Source organism: Calidris pugnax, unplaced genomic scaffold (assembly GCF_001431845.1).
Source record: "Calidris pugnax isolate Ruff unplaced genomic scaffold, ASM143184v1 scaffold56, whole genome shotgun sequence".
Taxonomy (NCBI): domain Eukaryota; kingdom Metazoa; phylum Chordata; class Aves; order Charadriiformes; family Scolopacidae; genus Calidris; species Calidris pugnax.
In genome coordinates this window covers 3,908,227-3,929,267 of record NW_015090839.1, presented here as the reverse complement: position 1 = coordinate 3,929,267, position 21,041 = coordinate 3,908,227, and the positions used below count along the sequence as shown (strand labels likewise).

Here is a 21,041-nt window from a genome sequence, read left to right as displayed (position 1 = left end):
TTTTTTGATTTGAGAGTCCAGTCTCTGTGGCTGCAAATTCTGCTGATGGTGCACCACTCAGAGCAGCTTGCTGCTCCTGTCTCTGCAGCAGCATCGTCTTGGCAGGACTGACACCAGTAACAACTTGTTTTTGTCAGTGTCCTGAGCTGATGTGACTTGGAAGGGGCCCACAGGGAGCAGATGAACATAGTGACAAGGGTCATCTTTATGCAGCCTCCGCTCTGTTCCTAGCTGCACGTTAACAGTGGATCTGCATGTGAGCCTGCACATACACACACATGCACGGTGCTTTATGAAATGCCTCCTGCCAAGCCTGGATCCATTTACTGTCTTGCCAGCCTTGCTGAATTTAGAGGTAAATTCACTGAAAAGGTCACCGGTAGAATTGCTTTTCAGAAAAACCCAACTCTTAAAATGTCTTTACTGCCCCTGCAGTCTCTGTTTGAAAATGTACTCATTTTGAGTTGCCTGTGAACTCTGTAACTGTGCGGCCTGTTTGTTGTTGTAGGGTCGTTCTGAACACAAGTTGTTTTTTGTGGGATTGCTGAAGGGCAGCAGGCTTTGCACTCCCATTTGTTTATCCTAGAACTGTTGTGTGAAGAGAAGTAGGGAAGATACACTTTCCTCCCTCGGGCCCTTTCCTTTTTGTTCACAGTCAGGCAGCACAGCTGGGCATTTCCAGAGCCCAGCAGGAGCCCTTTCATCTCTGCAGTGCCCTGTTATCGCCTGTGCTGTCTCTCCTCTTCCTCTCCAGGACAGCTTCCCTGCTTCTATTTCTTGCAGTAAGCTGAGGTTTTGCTGTGGCACTCTGAATTGGGAGTTATTTGCTGCCAATATCCAGAGTGGTGATCCTTGACTGGGGAACATTGTTATAATGAAATGATGGCTCCTGAGCAATGGGCAGTGAGAAACAGCAAGGTTGTTAACTGGAACTGTGCTTTCCTCGCTCTGAGCTGGTGCTGGTACTGGGCTGTGAGCTTGTAGACAAGAGGTGTCTGCAACCTGATGGATGTGAAGGGTTCCCAAGGGCTGGACCAGCTCCTGCCTCCCTGACCTGCAGGGTTGGGTCTGCTGCAACTTCCCTCGACTTCCATTGGCCACAAGGGCCACAGACCAGGGACTGGGTCTGTGCCAGGAGGGAGGGTGATGTTTGATTCTTTTAAACCTAGGGTTTGATTTTAGGGTAGCGAGTGCTTGGTAATGTGGCTGAGGACTGAGCAAAATGCAGGCTGAAGCATCTTCAAGCATGTACCTCTCCTGGTGTACCCCCGTCCGAATACATGCAGCTTCCCGCACCAGCCCTGCACAGCGCAGCTCTCCATCCCGTGCCAGGCTTGGACCAGCTCCCTGCTCTCCTGGTTGTCCCACGTCCTGCCCCAGCTCTGCCCTTACCTCTCCCCATGGGTCCTCAGCCCTGGCTGCCACCTCCCTGGCCCCCGCCGAGCTGCCGGCAGATTGGGTGCAGAGTTACCCCATCCGGCTTTGTGTCTGTTCATAACTCATGTGGCAAAGATTTGCCACAATCTTCATTTTCTGAGAAAACCCAGACCCAGGTGCTGGGTGATGTCATTGCCAACCCCAGGCAGGACAGCTCTCCCAGGCTGTGGCTTTACACCTGTGTCAATGGCAGCCCAGCCAGCAAGTGTCCCCTTCCCAGTCCCTTTATGGAGTAGGCAGACCTTGGTCCTCACCTGGAGAGACGAGCTCCACACTGTAGGTGTCTTAGCTTCATTCCTGAAAATCTCACTCCAGAAACAGTCAGATACTGGGTTCTGTAACAGATTTCTGCTGAAATCCAATGAACTCACAGCCCAAGGAACTCTTCCATTTACAAACAGCCTAGAAACCCATTGTATTTCATATGATTGTTGAAAGACTAATGTAGGCATGTGATTTTTATTTGAAGGATTCTAAATTTAAGTAAAGCAACAACAAAGAAGTCAAGCTATGTCCTTTTGCAAAATCTTGGAAATGGTTGGATGTACGTGTAGCTGATGAAGGGAAGTCCCTTTAAATAGTGTTCACTGCCTATAATTGCTTATAAATGTGTAGAAAATTAAAGAAGCAGCAATGTATAGATAAGACTGCTTCCCCACACACCCCCCCATCCCAGTGGCAGATGCCCCTCCTTCCACCTGCATTCTCAACAAATTGTGTCTCAAGAGGGGAAATGAATTCTCAGTTGCAACATGCCTAGTAATTAACCGCACTGTAATTCTGATGTGCAGTGCTGTCACCCACCATCGGGTGGGAGTGGGAAAGGCACTGCATTTTGTTGATGGTTGAACATTTGTTTTCCTCATCATTTTGACACCAGAGGTAATTGCCATTCCTGAAATATTCTCTTGCTACCATTACAAAGCAACTGTTAGGGACAAATTAATTATGAAGAATCTCGTTATGACAGATTAATAGGCCAACAGAGGAGATTTCTTTTTCCTCTTTCAGGCAACTGAGTAGTAAAATCTAACAGCTCCCGTATAACTGCTAGAAACATGTGCTTCTCTCTAAGCCAACACATATTTTCTTGGAGATGGGGATTCGCAAAACTGAGACTAGAGTATATACTGGGTTTCCAAGCTTGTTTTTATTGAGCCTTTGGTTTCTTAATATTGTGTGCCAAAATGAGCTTGAGTCTGGGCATTGCCATATGGAGGGGAGGTCTTCGTGATTGGTATTGGACCAATGTCTTCTGTCTGGGTCATGGTTGAGCAGCGTCATGAAGGCTTGGAAGTGTGGGATGCTGGACTTGTGGATTTGATGGATTTTAGAACAAGACATAAAGTCATTATCTGGACTGCTTTATTGCCACTGAGGATTCCCTGCGACAGGGAGGTCAGATCTGATGTGCTGGTTGAGTTCCAAGCGGTCAACGATGTTCTGTCTGCCTGTGTCCCCCTGAAAGTTGCAGACCTGCCTCAAATATTCTTGTGGGGTGCTCTCTGGGGACTGTTGTGGTGTGGCCCATAGACAGCTGTGTTCCTGTAGCGGAGGTGATTGAGGCACCTTGCCTCCCAGTGACTGAACCCTTCTGTCAAAGCCCAGGGCAGAAGGAGTTTGAAATATCTGGATTGCTCATGGCTGTGTTTAGAAGCTCACCCAATTTATGTATATTCAGGACAGCAATTCATGTAGACTTGGTAATTGTGCTTTCAAAGAGGCAGTGAGATCTGTATCTCATAGTTGACTGGCTACTCTGGGATGCTAGTGAATCCCAGGTGCTGATGAGCATGTGATTAAAAAGGAGCCAATGGTAGGCTTCAGAATAGGCATAAAGTAGATTTAAAGAGGCTCCTGGAGGAGGATTGCCTCTTGCCTATTACTGCCGCTGCAGTGTCATCTTTGTTTCTTCTTGTCCGGTGTTAGCCTCTTATACTGGATTTTTCCCCTTTTGACAAAGGAACCTTAACTTTTGCTTATGTGAGATTCAGATGAAAACCTCTGGATTCCTAGATGGTGCTTTCTTTTCTAAATTGTGGCAAGCGCTGCCTGATTTGCAGTTTTCTCCACAGAGAAGTTGTAACTGGGTGCAACTGGGTTATGATGGGCCAGGCTTCCCTTACCCCAGCCCTTGGGGAACTTGCACAGGTGATCTGTGGTAACGAGCATCTTTTAAATCAAGACACACACACAACCCCCATATATTTCCACTTGAAAAAGCCCATTTCTTCCAATTTGTAGTTGCTTCTCTGGAAGGATGGTGGATAAGGGTAGGGATATTCCTTCACAGGCCGTTGTGCAGAAATATATTTTATCATGTCCTAGGTTGAATCACTTTTAAATACTGACCAGTCACTTTGATCCTGGATGGGATAGGTAACCTAGAGGTGGAGGCTTTCTCCTCCTTTTCTTCTTGGCTGTGTGCCCAGCTCCCCAGACACTGATAATGTTTCCTGTTGCACCCAATTCCTCATAAATAAAATAATGGCTGACAGTGAGCCTGCAGGTGGAGGGACACTCCGTTTTCTTAAAATTAGAATGAGACAAGACATCCAACAGCTTTACTGACTATTTTGGTCTAGGTTCTTATAATATGTTTGACATTTACAAATGCAGCATCCCTGCCTCGTGGATGCTCATTCATCTCTTAGATGAGAGAGAAAACTCAACAACTGGCAATGGAAAGGGCAAAATGTTGAATATGTAATCGTATATAAAGATGATCTCAGTTTTATTCCCTTCACAACCTTGGTGAGCCTCAGCCAAGTGCAGGGCAGACACGTACAATATTGTTCATTGTGATACCAGCTGCAATAAAGGCAGTTGCCTCTGGTACTGCTGGGGGTAATTCCTTTGGCTTATTGTGGGAGCAAAAGTAATCTACTCTGGATAATGAATACCCAACATGTGGCCTCACCTGGGCTCTCCTTTTGTTCATCTCAGTGTGGTGCCATGTCAAATATTCATATGTTTTACTTTATTAAACTGTTATCTCATGCTATTTTAAAGCGGCACTCTCAAACCAGTATTGGTTCTCTCTGTTGCTTGTGGCCCTAGCAGCTGTAAGGATTCAGTAGACCAAATGCTACCTTCACTGGCACCCACAAAAGCCCATTTTTTCCAAATTCTGCTTCCACTGTCATCTGCACAAGCCTATTGTTTTCAATGAGAAAGCACAGGAGTGGCTGCAAGGAAGGATCTGACCTTCTAATTGCAGTTTAACAAGTCTATTGATTGTGCATGAATCAGAAGAGACACCAGCTCAGTCTCCCATAGTGGTGACATTGCTGGGATGCTAATAGACACCGACTGCCTTTCTTGGTGGGGAACTGTGTGTCGTTAACTGGATGAAAAAGCTGGGATAATTTATATAGATATATTTTTTCACTGAAGTCAGCAGCCCTGACTGATGCCCAGAAGGGAACAGACCTGCTGAGTAAAAAGGGTACATTCCTTAGGTTTAGGTTTTGTTTTTTTTTCCCAACATAGGCACTTTTAAAAGCAAAACTGCGCTTTGCCATTGATGATGACTTACTGGCACCACAGCCACGCTCTGTCTGTTGGATGTGGTGCTATGACAGTCACTGCAGTTTTTTGGAATTGACAGCGTAATCCCATGGTTGTTATCTTTCCTGACTTCCTCGTCAATACAATTTAATCACTTCTAGGTATTTCATGTGTTACTGTCTCTCTCCTCTTCAGGCATCCTGGAAGATGGTCTGTACTTTAAAGGTCAGAGCTTCTCAGATTAAAGAAGGGGAAAGGAGTCTGCCTCTGTCAGTTTGGTAAGGGGCTGCACTGAGACGTCTAGAGAGACTGCAATGGAAACCCTTCTTTCTGGTTTCTGTGCCCAAGCTGAATACTGGTGCCCATCTGCGCGGCTGTGAGAGAGGGGACCCGCTTGCTTTGCTCCCCTGGCCGCTGGAGTGACCTGCCAGGAGAGAAGATGCATATGCACGAGGGGGAGAAGCTGCTGTTGCACGGTTTAATCGCCTGACATTGACTCAGATAGGTCCTGACTGGAGGTCAGCTGTGACGTGCAGCTGGTAGGGTGGGATTCGACTGTTGGGTAGAGAAAAATGTCAGCTCAGATTCTTCGGCACTGACAAAGTGGATGTGACGATTTCTCCCCTCCAGCTGCAATGGCTGCCTCTGCGCTTCCTCCTTCCCTGCACACCCACACTAGGAGAGCAGACTGTGTGAAACTATCCTGTCTTGACCCCCAGCTGCTGAACTAGATGAGACTTAGCTGAGCTTTCTCCATCTTTCCTTCGGTGCTCGGGCCATCCATCCTGATAAACCTCACCTTTCAGCGTGTCGTTCAGTGTACCCTCTGTCTGTTGGTGCTTCCTGTGGAGCCCATGGCTTTTCCAGAGCCATTTTATTGCAGGATGGGGTGTGGGACTAACGGAAGAGACTGTCAGATGTTCATCCTCATCCCTGCTGCAGGATCCTTCGCTTTGCTCTAAAACCCAGGAATATTCAGCATTGAACAGATTCCCTTGATACCCATTTCATCTCATCTTCCACCTCTTCGTTAACCTGAGTAAACCCTGTGTGTTTCCCTCCCTGTTTACGGTGTCTGACCTCTTGAGTAGTTGGAAAATGTGACCAGGTCAGCCTTCTTTGTACCGTCTCATTTTATTATTGAGGACAAAAAGCTCTTTCTCTTTTATACCATACCTGTTCATCTGCCTTTCAGTGGCTCCTGATTTACTCTTCCTTGTTTGTTTTGTTCTCTTTACTCTGTCTGGGACTTCAGACCTTTTTTATAGTGAAGAGACCATCTCTACACCCCTCTCCCCAGTGCGAAGGCTCCCTATGCATAGTCATAACTGTATGTGCTTCAGTGAGAGCTAATTCCTACTGTGGCCTTGTTTGACCTCTTCCTCCCACCCAGCCCATGGCCCAGGACCAACCCTCACTTCCCATGCTGCTGCCTTCCCAGGGTCTCCTTACGTGGACACAGCTGTCTGGGGAGTGTTTTCCCTTCAAGTCATTTTTGCTGCACATCATCATCTCTTGCTGCTCAGTCAGTAATCTACAGTTTTTGTTGGGTATGTCAGCAGCTCCTGAATGTAAAACACATCTCGGCTGATCTTTTTCGTGGTAGCAACTGAAAGTAGCAAATAAAACAGGGCTTAATAGGACTGATGGCTGGGAGCCCCCCACTACAGCTAAACAGAAGGCCATATAAGATGGTGTCTTTACAGCCCTTAGCTTGTTTTCACTGCCATCTCACATGGTCTGATCCAAGCTGAGCTGAATTAATTTTGTTAGCAAGATTTTGAGAGAAGCTGTGTCAAATTTATTATCATCTCACCTGCCTCCGTAACAGGAGCTGCAGGCACTGTGATCAATGGATCGAGACACGTGCCTAATTTCACTGCAGCTTCTGTAAATGCCTCTGTGCCTTCTGCAGCCGTGCTGTTGAGTTACTTCCTATCCTCCATGGGTGCTCTGCAATGAAGCACAGGACAGATCTCTTTGTATACCAACCCTATCAGGACAACAAGGCACTGTAGGCACTTTTGGGAGCCTGCTGACTTTGCAAGTATGGTACATCTGTGTATACATAGGCCTGGTCTGTCCTTCTCATGCAAATCTGATCTGATCTTATCCTCATGTGGGAAGTACCATTGACATAAGTGTACATGCCCCAAAAGAGAGCTTGTGTGAAGGACCTGTTGTATAGTTGCGGTGTAAAACAGCTTCACGAGCAATGCCCTGTTCACTGGAGGTGATGTCTGTAGGTGTAAAGGACTCTGCTTGACACTCAGATTCCTGTAGTCAACAGTTCAACCTGGAACTGTTAGTGGGAGAGAGCAGACAGGTACTGCTGTAGCCACGGAAGTGCTACATCCCAGTTACTTTAGTGTGTTATTTTCCCCTGGTTTCTGACCATCCCTTCCCTGTGCTCCTTGTTCTCCCTGCTCAGGAGACTTGGACAGAACAGTGCATTATATCACAGAGGTGTCTAGAGGGGAAACAGCTGCTCCCTTCTGATTTTCCTCCTGAACTGCCCCACAGATAACTAATTGCAGCTCAGTTGCTTCTATTAGCTATTTACCTAAAATTGAGCTGGCTAATGAAAATGTTTCTAATTAATACGAGGCAGATTAAAACTCATTACAGCAAGGTCGTCGGTAATGAGAGATAATCAGAGCACAAATGACCGAGCTTGGAGCAAAATGAAGATGGAACAGGAGCGGGCGCTGGTTGTGTGTGCACCAGCCAGCGAGGGCAGGGTTCAGCAAGGTGACTGCTGGTGCTCTGCGCCGTGCCCAAGCAGCACCATTTCCTCCTCTCCAGAGCAGCCTGGGCTGAAGAGATGGACCTCAGCCTGGTGTATATGTTTCCTGAACCAAGTGGGACCTCAAAGAAAGGGTTTGCTGCTACACCACCCCTTAGTCACCTGTGCGGATTGTTAGGAACCACGTTGTGAAGCAGGGTAGTAGTGTGAAGAGCGTGGGAGTGTGTGTAGCGTGGGTGGGAGGTCCATGTCTGTGTGTGCTTGTGTGTGGAAATTCAGAGTCCAGATGGCTCAGAGGGTGGGAGCTCACACATCTGTTCAGCGTGAAGTGGGCTGGCCTAGGTTTGGAAAATTGACTACAGAGGTGGGATGACATCTTCTCTTCCCTCTGTATGGAGTCTACGGGACAGCCTGGCTTTTCCAGTCCAGTCTCCTGCTACTGCAGGCATTCCTGGAAGAGCTGTCTCATCCAGGATGACTGACAGCATATATGCCTGGGATGCTCCCACTCACTGTGTGCCACGAGATACTTCCCAACATCCCACAGGCTTAATATCTAATATGAAAGACCGTAAGCAGCAGTTCTGCTGTGCCATGTGAAGAACAAGTCTGTCACCAATGTCCCAATTCCTTGCAATGGCAGGTAATTTAGTAAATATAGAAGATCTTTGGAAGCAGGTTGAACCCCAGCAGAAGGGGTGACCAATTTAACTGGAATATGGAAGCTGGATACACCAAATAGGTTCTCTAAAGATTTTAATGATGCTGGGAGCATCAGTGCCCCATGTTTGCATTCTGTCTCTCTGTGGCCGATCAATAGGGTAATTTTTGTCTTGATGCCTTGAGCAAGAGTGTTTAAAGCCCTTTAGACATTTTATTACACGTAATGTTCTTATGAGTCTGTAAAATGGGGGATAGTGATCCTGAGTTTTGTAAAGAGCTTTGTAAAAGCACTTTTAGAGATGAAAAGCTCCATATAAAATCAGGTATGGTTGTTTTATCATAAATGTCTAAAGCCTTTCTGAATTCCATTAAGCTCTTGGCTTCTCTATCCTCTGACAGTGAGTGCCACTGGTTAATGCTGCACTGTGCAAAATGGCATGTAGAAAAAAAACTTTAAAAAGGTTGTTGCTTTGTGGAATGCCCTATTATTTGCTGTTTTGTGAGAGCTGGAAATAGGAGTGGGAGATTTTATTTTTATTATTTCATATAACTCTTCTCTCTTATGTATCGACTCTCTCTAAACAGTCCCCTCATATTTCAGATCTCTTTTTACAGACTCTTTTCAAGTCCGTGATCATTTTTCCCCTGTCCTTCTCTGCCCTGTTCTTTTTATTCTGTACCTCTTTTTGTGATGGGATGTCCAGAATCCAAGGTGAGGTAGTGCTTTCAATTTATACAATGGCATTTTGATATTTTTAATGTTTTCCTCTTTTGCTTTCTTAACACAGCCAAACAACTTGTTTGGGTTTTCCTGACCCCTGCTGTGCATTGAGCAGGTGCCTTCACTGAGCCGTCCACAACAACGTGATGCAAGTGTTGGGTGGTTACAGTTAATTTAGAGCCCATCAGTGTGTGCGGGCAGGATAAATTGCACCTTCCAATATGTGTAACCCTGCAGCCATCTATGCTGAGAGTGATCTGCCAGTCTATTGATTGTCCACCTGTCTTTGGTAGGGGCTTGGCTTGTTTTTCCATGGTGATGAATAATTCCTGTTGCATCTGATGGAATTTTTGTCACTGTACTGTTCTCTCCTTTGCCAGATCTCTGGCAGGGAAGTTAAACCTTGATGTAGGAATGGGTGTAATGGGACACTCAGCTGGTTTTTTTTTGACAGTGATGCTGGTCAACCCATTTATAGTAGAGAGCCCCTTCTGCCTTGTGGGTGCTACCTGGACCTGTTTCCCTTTTCATCACATTTCTCAGTGATTCCAGTAATAGCTCAGCCTCACTGGAAGTAACAACATTGCGGGTGCTAACGTAGCCAGGGCTCCTGCAGTATCACCTTGTCTAAAAGAGCTCAGAGCAGGTTGAAATGAAGCTGTGGTAAAAACATCAGTAAATGTTGCAGCCTTGTCCTACCTAGAGAGTCCCCCACTGCTGCTGTCTGTAGTGCTGGGCTTGATGTTGCAGAGAGGGAATTTTGAGCTGGGAATGGGATAAAATGAGCAAGTGATTTTCTTGCATCTTCTCCAATAATTGCTCAGTTTTCTTTTCACTCTTTGTGAGGGAGTTTGTTGAAAGCCACTCAAAAATCCCAATAAATCTCTCCCTTTTCTCTTCTATTGACCATTGTATTAACATGCTCAGAGTATTTTAGTGGACTGGTGAAGAATCATTTTTTTTCTCTAAAAATCCCTGTTGGCTTTTTTCAGTCATATCACATTTAGCTAGATGATTTTTAGTATTCTCTATAATTATTGTCTCAACTAATTTAGCTGATACAGAATAAAAGCTTGCAGGACTATAATTTCCCGGATTACTCTGGATTTTTCTTTAAAAAAGGGCAACATTTGTTCCCCTTCAGTCCTCTGGAAGCTAATGGTTTTAATGTGCGATCCCCTTTTTATTATGATTATCAGCATCTCAGCTACTTCTTGAATTACTCTTTTAATTTTTATGTGTTTGAAGTTTTCGCGGTATTTTCTGGAGACATCTTTCTTGAAATGCTGGAGACTCTATCTCCATGGTAAGCAATGGTGGGCAGGCTTCTCCCCAGCATCCTGCCCCATTGCCTGCAGGAGGAGAAGGTGCCTCCTTTCCCTTGCTGAGATTGGGAGTAGGTGGGATGTGAGTGGGCACCACCTGGTGTGGGGCTGTTCCTTCTCACCTGTACAGGAGTGCTCTCCACTGGGGAGGTGAGAGAAGGAGCAACCCTTCTAACCCTCTCCTCTGAGCGAAATCCAGCCTGACGTCCTTTGTGAGATGTCTGTGTTCACGGTGTTCCTGGAGGCAGCACTCATCACCAGGAATTTCTGGTGACTTGTTTGTTATGTCTTTGACTAATTGCATTTCAAATTTTCTCTCTGCATTCCTAATCCTCATTTCACGTTTTGCCAGCTATGAGTATGCCCTTCAGGGTTGGAATGACTTTTCTGAAGGATTTTTTCATATGAGGAGTGGCTTCTACCACTTACTTTACTGTCTTTAGAGGCCCTTCTGAGCCCCTTTGTCACCAGGTCTGTCACCAGATACCAGATACTCAGGTTTTCACCAGTATATTTTAACTTTGGTATTTATTTTCTTCTAAATTAATTCTCATATTTTTAAGACCAGATTAGCATCTGCCAATTTGTGACACCTGCGTGTCTGATGCTCTGAAGAGCAGTTCTTTGCCAAGGTTTCTGTGAGTAAAGGCTCCTTCAAAAGCATCAAAATGACTTGAGAAGCCAGTTCTGCTTGTATCTCAAGGGTAAATTAAAAGATGTCCCTCTGCAGCTCTGCTTGCTGAGTATGTGCTTCATCCCAGAGGTGCCTCCTCTTCATACCTGAGAGCTGTTGCTTTCCCTATGGCCCATATAGGACAATTTTAATAATTGGTGTTAATCCCAATCTATCCAGGGCTTAGGTAAACCGCATGAGTCTGATAGCTGTGCCATGGGCCAATGGAGAATGTGTTCTGCTGAAATTTGGGGAAGGGGTTTGAGACAGAAGGAGATGCTTATGTGGACTGAGCATACACACTCAGACAGCATTTGTGGTCTGAAGTGCTTCTGAAGGGAGGCTTATTCTTGGTAATCCTTGGTACATGAAATGCTTCCTTTCTCTGCGGTATGCTCCCAGGCATGATGCATACAAGCGAGTCCGTGTCTAACTGTTGTTCCAAGCTCTCTTCCCTGATAAGAAGAGTCTTCAAGATACTGCTTGTGCAACAAAGATCAATATCTTACGAGATTTCTTGGAGAAAAGCTCTGAGCCATTCTGGGTGTTTCTATTTAACCTCCAGTTTCTTCAAGGTAGGACAGAAACATGGGTCAGCAGCATTGGGTACATTAGTAGGAATGTGACATTCTTACTTTGCTTGTGATTCAGAGAAGGTCACCTATCAGAGAAACAAGTGCCGCAACTGGACTGTGACCTAGCTTGGGGAGACCCAGGCAATTAATAGATAACATTATGAACATTTTTCTGATAAAAATCCTGACCTGGTTGGTAAGAAAAGAGACGTTAGAAGCTGCGTTCACAGTCCTGCTTTGTTCTCACTGTACTTCTGCCTCTAATGTGGACTGGGGTTTTGTAAACTGTATGGCCACATAGAGATTTCCTTCTTCTGAGACAAGTTGGCTGGTCATCTTCTGTCTCTTTAGCAGGGGCAGGAGCTGGCATTCCCTGGTCTGGACAGCCAGCCAAGGAGTTGTATCTTAGAAGTTTTACCAAGCCAGTTGTGGGAGCACAGTGGAGGATGCTGTGCATGGGCCTTTTGTTCTGTTTTGTCCCTGGAGCCCTCTGTAAGGATGGTGTTGTCTCTCTTGGCCAGGACTGCTGTATCCGTGAGGCCAACTGGGTTCTCTACAGGTTGGTTAAGTTTGGGAGGGCCAAAATTTCCTTTCTCCTTGTGCTACAGGGGAGAGAGGCTATTTCTGCCGCCTCCTCAGCAGTAGCTGACATGAAGATACACCCTGCATCCAAGTGTGGCTACAACCAGTTGCATTTTCAGCTATGTGAGTTTTCCATCCTGTTTTTCTCTGTCTCCCTTGGTGATCTCTATGGAGTGGGTAGGTGCACTGGAGCCAGCATCTCTAACCCGAGCTGGCTGCCCGACCTCGTGTCCAGCACCGTGCTACAGCCCCAGGGTTGCTGCTGCTCTGCCCCGAGCCGTGCTGCAGCCTGGAATCATTTGATGGGCTCCTGCTGTGCCTGTAGGAGGTCGCAGGGCTCTGTGCTGGCCCGTGCTCGGTGCTGGGGTTTTGGGAGCACGTCTGCAAGGAGCCTCGCCACTGTCTCCCACCAGTGCCCTGGGCTGTGGCTGCCTGATGCCTTGGGGGACAACTGGCCACCGCTCCCCTTTGCTGCTGGTGGGGGGTTCTCTCCACGGCTGGGGGCAGCGGGCAGAGGGCAATTATCAGGGCAGCATAAAAGCTGTTTCCTTGTAATGGGCTGCACTCCTGGTGCTGTGACAAACTACCCAGCTGCTCTGGCTCCTTCCCTCCCACTGCCTTTCTCTTTCATCCTATTACTCCCTCCCTGTTTTTCTTGCCCACCTGTCCTCTCTCACAGCTTCCCTCCCTTCTCCCCTTTTGGCTTGCTCGTGCCCCCGCTGCACACAGGGGAGGAGGGCAGGGAAGCAGCCAGGGCAGAGACTTGTGTGTTACAGCAGGAGCTTTAAAGCTGGTGTGCAAAATGCAGCCCAGTAATGTGGGGGAATTCAGGCGTGCTCATGGGTGTTATTTTCTGCCTAGGTGTCCACGAGTGCTTTTGAGCAGGCGATTTGCTGGGGGGAGCTCGCTCTTCTAGCGCGAGTTACGCTTGTCTGTGCACTCCCACCTGGGAGAGTGTGTGTGTGTGCATGTGTGTGTGCATCTATGCACGTTAGGCTTTCTCCTCACACTCCCATAGGCCTAGTTCTGTGCACTTGCAGCTCAGTACCCAGTCTGTTCCCTGACACGTTCCTGTCCCATGACTCCTGTCCTTGTCTCCTCTTTGCAGGGAGAACAAAGATAGCCACTAAATGGGGTGTGGGTGGTGGTCATGCATGCTTGTGCTGCTGGGCCTTTCTGCCACCACGTACTTCAAGGCTTTTGGTGGAGTCCTTCACCACAGATGAGGTCTGCAGAGACAGGATTTGACCTTCAATGACTTCTAACACAGAAGCCAGAGGAGTTGGGAGCCTCCAAGCAGATAGGTGTCTGGCATTAACAGGAGATGGGTGCGGAGTTATATTTTGTCATTGATTTGTTTAGATCTTATTAATGTATCAGGGTAAACTTATCTGAAGTTTATTAAAGAATATTAAGTATAGCTGTGTCCTTGGCAGGAGGCTTTTCTAAGTGAGAGTAATAAAAGCAGAATAAATCATTGTCACTGAAGGATGTGGTGGCTGGTCTGTTCTTGATAGGTGGAATGAACCTCAGGAGCTGAAATCCAAAGCAGGCAATTGGTTGGTGATGGGTTTTGTCATTTGGTATCTGCGTTTTGGCCAATGTGAGCAAAGCTGGCAAGTCTTCTAATTCTTAGTTTCTAAGACCACTGTCACTTCAGACTTTGTTGACAGTGTAAGCAGTAAGAGGCTGGACTGGAGGGATGTAATTTCCCCTTATGGTGTGTCGGAGTGAGCTGAGGAGAATGACGGACTGCCTATGTACTGTCCTTCTTACTGCCAATTAGACATCTATAGTTCTGATTTGTAATGAATTCTTCTTCCAAGTTCCTGGAAGTTTCTGGGATGGTATCTGTGGTTTTCCTCTCACTTGAATTCATCCCACTCACACTAAGAGTCTGACATACGTGGTTGTGATCTTGACTTTTGTCTTTTTACAAGGGGTTCCCAAACTCTGCATTGTAGTGGTGGATCACAGGGACAAACCAGTGCTGCCTTATGGCTAGACATCTGATTCGGTGCAAGGATGTAGCCCTGGACAGAGCCAAAAACTAATGTGCTGTCACTGATCATGGTGCCCGTGCAAACACGTGTCGAAGCCCCTCATATTCTGGAGCATCTTGTCCTGCTCTGGTTCAGCCCCTCTAAATCAAGTCAGAGTCCTAATGCTTAGCTGACACATTAGGTGATGATGCTCAAAATCAAGAAAGGAAATCCCTGGTCTGTGTAAATACTGGATGAATAAAAAGTACATATGTGGGCATGTGCATGTAACTGACATCAAAAGGGCTTGGCTGATGTTCTGGTCTCTCTGCAGGTGCACCTGCGCTCTGCTGAGCGCCTCCGGGAGCTGTGCTGTGCCAACCGAGGCACCTTCATCAAGGTGGGACAGCACCTGGGAGCGCTTGACTACCTGCTGCCTGAGGAGTACACCCGCACCCTCAAAGTGCTGCACAGCCAGGCCCCGCAGAGCACCAGACAGGAGATCGAGCAAGTTATCCGTGAGGATCTGGGCAAAGAGGTAGGGGCAGCCAGATTCCTACGTTGGCTTCACAGGCCTCAGCAGGCTCTGAGCAACTAGAGGAAAGAAAAGAGGGGAGCAAGGAGGTCCCTGGTGGTTCTCAGTTGCAAGAGATACCAAGGGGAGATATCTCATCCTTGCCCCTGGGAGAAGGCCATTCCAATTTTCCCTGTCCATTGATGGGCGTTATTGGCAAGCTTAGGAAAGGAGAAGATAACAGAGGATTAAGGGTGTGAAAGCTGCCCAGTGGAAATGGCAGGACTCAGCAGAGCAGGGTAGTCCAGAGGTTATGCTAAGACTAACAGGGTGGCTGGAGGTCAGGATGGAGGGCTCTCTGCCACGCTAAGGAGTGGGAGCTGGAGGTATTGATGTCCAGGACAAAGATATATTAACAGAGCTCTGTGAGGGACGACTGTTCTCCCCTGGCTGCTCTAGACCAATTCCAGCTAGCACTGACAGCCCTTTACTTTCTTGAGCCCCTAATTAACCCTCAAAGAAAATAATGACATAAATCACTTTGGTACTTGCATTCAGGTAATGCAGTAGCCCAGGAGTCTGTGTCACCATTAACCCTCAGCAGCCCACAGCACTGAGAGCAGAGGTAGGTGCCTGTGTTCATTAGATGTAAGGGAAGTAACTGCAGTATTTAGAGAGGGTGTTCTGCTACTTTACATCTTGTCCCTGATAAGAAGAGCTCCCCCCACACTCCAGCCCAGGTTGAGGAGAGGCATTTCAAGGATCACAACTGACATGGTGAGAGGGAAGCAAGAGGCAACAATGTGCAAAGGTAATGGTAAGGAAGGTGCATGCGAGGAGGAGGAAGACAGGAGGCTGAAGAAGGGAAGCAATGTGTATGTCTCTTGTTGCTCATATATAGAGGTTTGGGAGGTTGTTTCAGGTTGTTCTGGCCTGTCTGTGTGGTAAGGAGGTATGGGGGGAACATGAGGGTCTAAGTGAAGCATTTGCACCTAGTGGGTATATTATGGGCAGATTTGGATGGGATGGGTCTGCCTGTGTGTAGGTTAAGGGTCTAGGTATTGTCCAGTCAGGAATGACAATTAATATTTCCCTGCAGTTTAATGACAGCGTTATGTCAGCCCCTGACCCACAAGATGCTCCCTCTCTCAGCACTGCATCCTTGTAGTGTGGCTGGTCCCAGCTGCGTTTCGTAGCTCCGTGGACAGATGGAGCAGGGCAGGCTGGCTGCTCCCTGCAGACCCCTGCTGCTCCATGGGCCTCTGCCCGGCAATCTCCCCTCTGCAGGAGCTGCAGAAAGCCACCCCAAGGTTAGCCCCCATTAAATTATCACAGCAGTCCACCTCCGTGGCTCAGTTTGTGTGGTGCCTCTCGGAGGCTGAGGCAGGTGCTCGAAGGTGGACCCTTTTCTCTCAAGTGTGTGTTCAGCTGCCACTGATACGCCCTGGTTTCTTTCAGCTTTTTGGGAACTAGATGAGCCCTCCCTGCCTCATTGATTTCCAGTAAGGCAGCTTGAACCCAGTCTCCCCAGCAGCCTTCCCTCTTGGCATTCACTTCACCCACATGGGCAGTGCTGGGCAATATTTAAAAGAGAGAGAGAGAAAATAAAAGGTAGAAATGGGAAAAAATGGATAGAGAGGAAATGCTAATGAGAGAAAGCAAGTGATGATAAAAGAGGGAAATGAAGAGAATGACATGTATAAAACTAAAGGAGCTGGTGAAACTGGGAAGTATTAAAAGCCGAGCTAAATGCCCATTTCCATTAGTTACAAAGTACCCAATCAAGGTATTTAAAAGCAAGAAGGATTTGGGGAACCTAATGTACCGAAGTTGTCTTTGTTGATGCCCAAAGGATTTAATGGGGTTACTTCAGGAACAAATTTAATTCCAGTGTAGCTACATCCTCAGTACATTCTAAATACAATATACTTAGCTGAAGTATAGATGGCAGAACGGCAAGGTGGAGTGTCAGAGCAGAGGGCAGTGCAAAGGGGGATCCTGAAACCTTCCCCTTGGGGACAGTATCACACCTGGAAACTTGCAAATGAATTCAAATAGAAGAGAAAATGACAGTGAGGGAACCTTCCCAGGGGGCCTACACCTAACCCTGCCGCTCTCAAATTCAGTGATAAGAGTTCCAGTTCCCCCATCAGGTGCAAGAGCAGGCTTCTCTGATGAATCTCAAGTGTAGGCAAGAAGTAATTACATACAGTTTGGCTCAGTGCAGAACAAATCGGGGAAAGAGCAACTGGAAATACAGAGATACCTAGGGAGGAGTGTGACAAGCTGACAAATTAGGCAAGAGCTTGCAAAAGGGCATGAAGATCAAAAAAAAGCCAATTTCGTTTATAGAAGCATTGTGTCTTTAGTCAATTAGAAATAGTCTGTCTTCTGATGTGACCTACTCCTGAGAATCTTATCAGAGGCTTGGATGTTTGACAAATGGAGTGGTTTTGTGGAAAAACTGGCGTAAATGTAGAGCATGCCAATGGGACTGAGCTTTAAGCAGAGGCAGGAGGGCTTGTGAGGTGGGTTTACAGCAGTTCAACACGACTCTGTTGTCACCACACAGACTTGTGTGACACTCTGCTGATGGGAGAACTCCCATTCTAGACCAGCATCGTGGCTGGAGACTGGGAGCTACAGCATGTAGCTCTGCTGCAGGAGCTAGTGGACTGATTTAAAGTCAAATGGCATGTGTGCTGGTCTGACACAGAAGGAGAACCATCATATACACTGACTAGTGGCTTGCCCTATCAAACCCTGGTTTAAGTCTAGGGTGAACCTATGTACCCATCAGGGATCATCAAGAAAAAATAATTAGTAGTGAGCAGATGTTGGCTTTCCATCCAGTTTGGCTAAGTCATGGTGGGAGACAGTCATTCTCTTGAGTGTTGTATGGAAGAGGTGGCGGTGGGATTCTCAGGACAACACGAGTAGTAGCAGTGGGAGAAGCTGCACAAAGAAATCTTTACAATGACTCCTGGAAATGCTCACCAGCAAGATCATAGAGTAAGAGTCTTTTCGAGAGACAATGGAGATCCCACAGGAAGGGCTTGAATCAGTTGGGAAAAGCGGTGTGCATAAGCATGGTGATGAGAGATGAATGAAAGAGTCTCTCCTCTCTCTATTAACATTTTCCCTGCTTGAGCAAGGTACTGAAACTGAAAAGCTGTCAGGCATGGAAAAGGAATTGCAAAATGAGTATGTTCCCTACTCCACAGTTGTTATTTTCTCTGCAGGACTATTAATGACACAGGGAAAGATAGCTGGTTCAGCTAAGCTCTCTAACTCAAGGTGCATGCAGAGCAGAGCCCGGCAACTTCTGGTGAAATTTGGACACCAGACCATTAGGGAGAAGGACTGATGAGAGACTTTGGACGATGAATCTTTTGGAGCGGCTGCACCTTAAAAGTGCAAAATCATTATGCTTAGAAACTAGAAATGATGGAAGAAATGTTTTGCCAGCACTGGGATTAGGGGCATTTGTTCCCTTTGGTAGGTCTGTTGGAAGACTGGCTTGTGGCCCTGGGCTATAGGGATATTGGGGAGCTGATGCCAGTTTGGTCCCAGAGCAGAGGTGCAGAACCCAAGACATCTCTGAGTTTGGCCAAGCCAGTTCCACCTGACAACCCTTTGGTGTCGGTCAGAAAGGCTTCCTGTAGGCCTTTCTGTGTGTGATTTCCATGGACAAGGTGCTCAGAGGAACTTATCGCTCGTTGCTAATACTGATAGAGCTATTGTGAAACTCTCCCCTTTCAAAAGTACGTGTTCTTTCCTCTGCTCTGGCCAAGGCCATTCCAGGGCATCCTTCTTCATAGGACTAAGTGGCTGCAGATGATTTGGCAGCTCTTACAACCCTGCTCTTCCAAAGATCCTTGGTGTCTTTCTGTTGTCTGGCTCCAGTACTATCCAGTGTAGTCCTGACATGGCTCTGTGGGTCTCGCTTCTCTGCCCCTGTGCAATGAGAATGAGCTTAGATCCTGTGACATCTCCTGACTTCACTGTGTACTCCTGTCTATGCCAACACACTCTTATACCTCTTTCTAGTCCTAAAATACATTCCATCTGATGGGATGCACATTCCAGTAGGCCACAGCATAGCTCTACCCCTCAGTACCACTGTAATCCCTCTCCTGTGTACAGCAAGATCTCACTTTCCATTGCTCATCAGCTTCCAGCCCATCCTCACTCACTGGCATTTTATAATCAACTTTCTGACCTTTTCCTCAAGACTCCTTATTCTCCCCCTTGGCATGTTTGTGTTCTCAATACTCTACCCAGGCTTTTACTCATGTTGGAGGTAATTTTTCTTGTTGGGAGACATTCCCTCCCCACCCATCTCTCACCACTCTCTCCAGAAATTTCCCCGTTCCTCCACCTGTTCTCATTTCTGGCAGGTTCCCACTGGTCCCTGCTCCCACATCTGATCTGAGGCTGTGTACTTGCAAATTAGGACATAAAATTAGGATCCCCATGAGGCCAGCATGGTCTCAGGGTCTGTCACCCAGGTGCTCTGTGTCCTTGCCCGGGGGCCGAGGGGCTGGTACAGGGCACAGGGCCAGCCTCGCCTGCCATGGGAGTGAGGATCTCACCTTCCTCCTTGCCCCTTGACTTATCCTCACATCTCTGGCCTCTTGCTAGCAGTTGTTGAAGCTGTTACAGAGATGTGTGGAAGTTGCTGAAGCTGAGCAGTCTCAGATGCTATTAATTGAGGGATCCCAAGAAATCCTGACCAGCTCTCTGCCTGGACCTAGGTATCCTCATCTGCACACACACAGGTATACCATTGCTGGTGAGTTTGCTGCGCTCCAGGAAGGCTGAGAGGCAAAACATGCTCCTTAGGGAGAACACACCAGTGATTGAATGTGTTGCTTCCAGTGCTTGCTTTGTTCAAAGCTGGGAGAAAGGTCTGAGGCGAGCCCAGAGGTCAAGACTTGTCTCTGCTGAAGCCAAATTTTATGAAGGGCTTAAATTGATGGAAAGACTGTCATTTGGAAGGATGTCAGTCCAGCTCTGCTTTGTGGGAGTGCAGATAATGGGAAGTAGTTTCTAATTGCTTGATTAGCCAGCACCTCCAAGGAGACCATCCTTTTCATCCAGAGTTAATTGTGGCTTTTACCTGTTGTTCAAGGACTATTTTGCCATTTGCAAGAAGCCTCCTGCAGCCATACAATAATGGAGCTCGCTGATGGAGCAGGGCAGGGTACGTCAGTGGGTTGTCTGTGATTTGTAAGCAAAACACATGAGGTAGAGGAACCTCCTGTGCTGCAGTTTGTGAAGTAGGATGCATTTTTATGGACAGTGATGCTTGGGGGACCCAGCTTTCTGTTAAAGGGCTTTGCTTTCCTTGGATTCCTACCCTTGTGCCTGGTGTGACACCAATGCTGTGCTGTAAGAAACAGATACTCCCCATCTGAGAAGTCATTGTCCCTGCAGCAAAATGGTGGCTAAGTCTACTCTAAGTCCCTCTACCTTAAATTGCTCCAAGGGTTCCCCAAGTGTTTTCTAGGTTGGGTACCTGAGCTTTATTCATCCACTGTTGAAATGTACCCATTTCGGCACCGTGCAGCGTGCTCACTGCAGTGGTGTGCAGCAATGCCACACAGCCATTTGACAGGGAGGAACAAAAATCCCCATGGTATGCCCATGGAACCTGCCATGGGGAAGTTTTAGAATGAGGTTGCAGCAAGATGCTGATCCTCACAGCAAGAGACTTCCCTGCCCTTTAGCTGTTGGAGACTGAGAAAAGACGGAGGGAACAGAAGAGACTCCTATTTTTATTTTTACTCCCATTTCTGTACACACTCTTGGTACAGCATGGCGGTCTTTGCTGTGCCAGTGAAAGGGAGAAGGACAAACTGAAGTTCCCTTCCTTCTGGAACTCTTGATTAGCATTTTAAGCTCTGGTGAGACATATGCTTACTTCTGAATTGCAGAACTATTGAAGCAGCGCTTAGCCCTGTGGGAGAGCAGCTAGGCCTTCCATAGGCTGTTGGGTATTACACTGCATGTCCTACAGCATCCAAGTTGTTGCCAAGGGAATATGAGCCACTTTCTGTAGCTGGCACCATATATTGCCCTAGAGAAGGTTCTTTTACCCTGCCAGATCACAAGGTCTTCGGGTCACAATGCTGCAGGTCCTGTTATGACCCTAGAAAGCCTCTTCCCAGGGTGGCAGAGTTGTCTAACCCATCCGGGATGCCAGGACATGTGCCTGCTTCCTCTGGTGTTGCACAGCCTTGTGGTCTGCCCAAAAGCACTGACGTGTGGGACAATCAGTGCATGGTTGCTGGGGGCTGTGGGACTGATG

General features: G+C 47.2%; 1 protein-coding gene across 6 annotated transcripts in view; it reads left to right on the top strand.

The window, feature by feature from the left end:
• ADCK1 (aarF domain containing kinase 1) overlaps window positions 1–21,041 on the top strand; it is an 82,584-nt gene that overhangs the window by 21,817 nt on the left and 39,726 nt on the right. For all 6 annotated transcript variants that reach the window (XM_014941766.1, XM_014941764.1, XM_014941762.1 and 3 more), the window contains exon 4: window positions 14,549–14,752. In XM_014941766.1, the coding sequence (XP_014797252.1) occupies window positions 14,549–14,752 (204 nt within the window). The remainder of the gene's footprint in view (window positions 1–14,548; window positions 14,753–21,041) is intronic.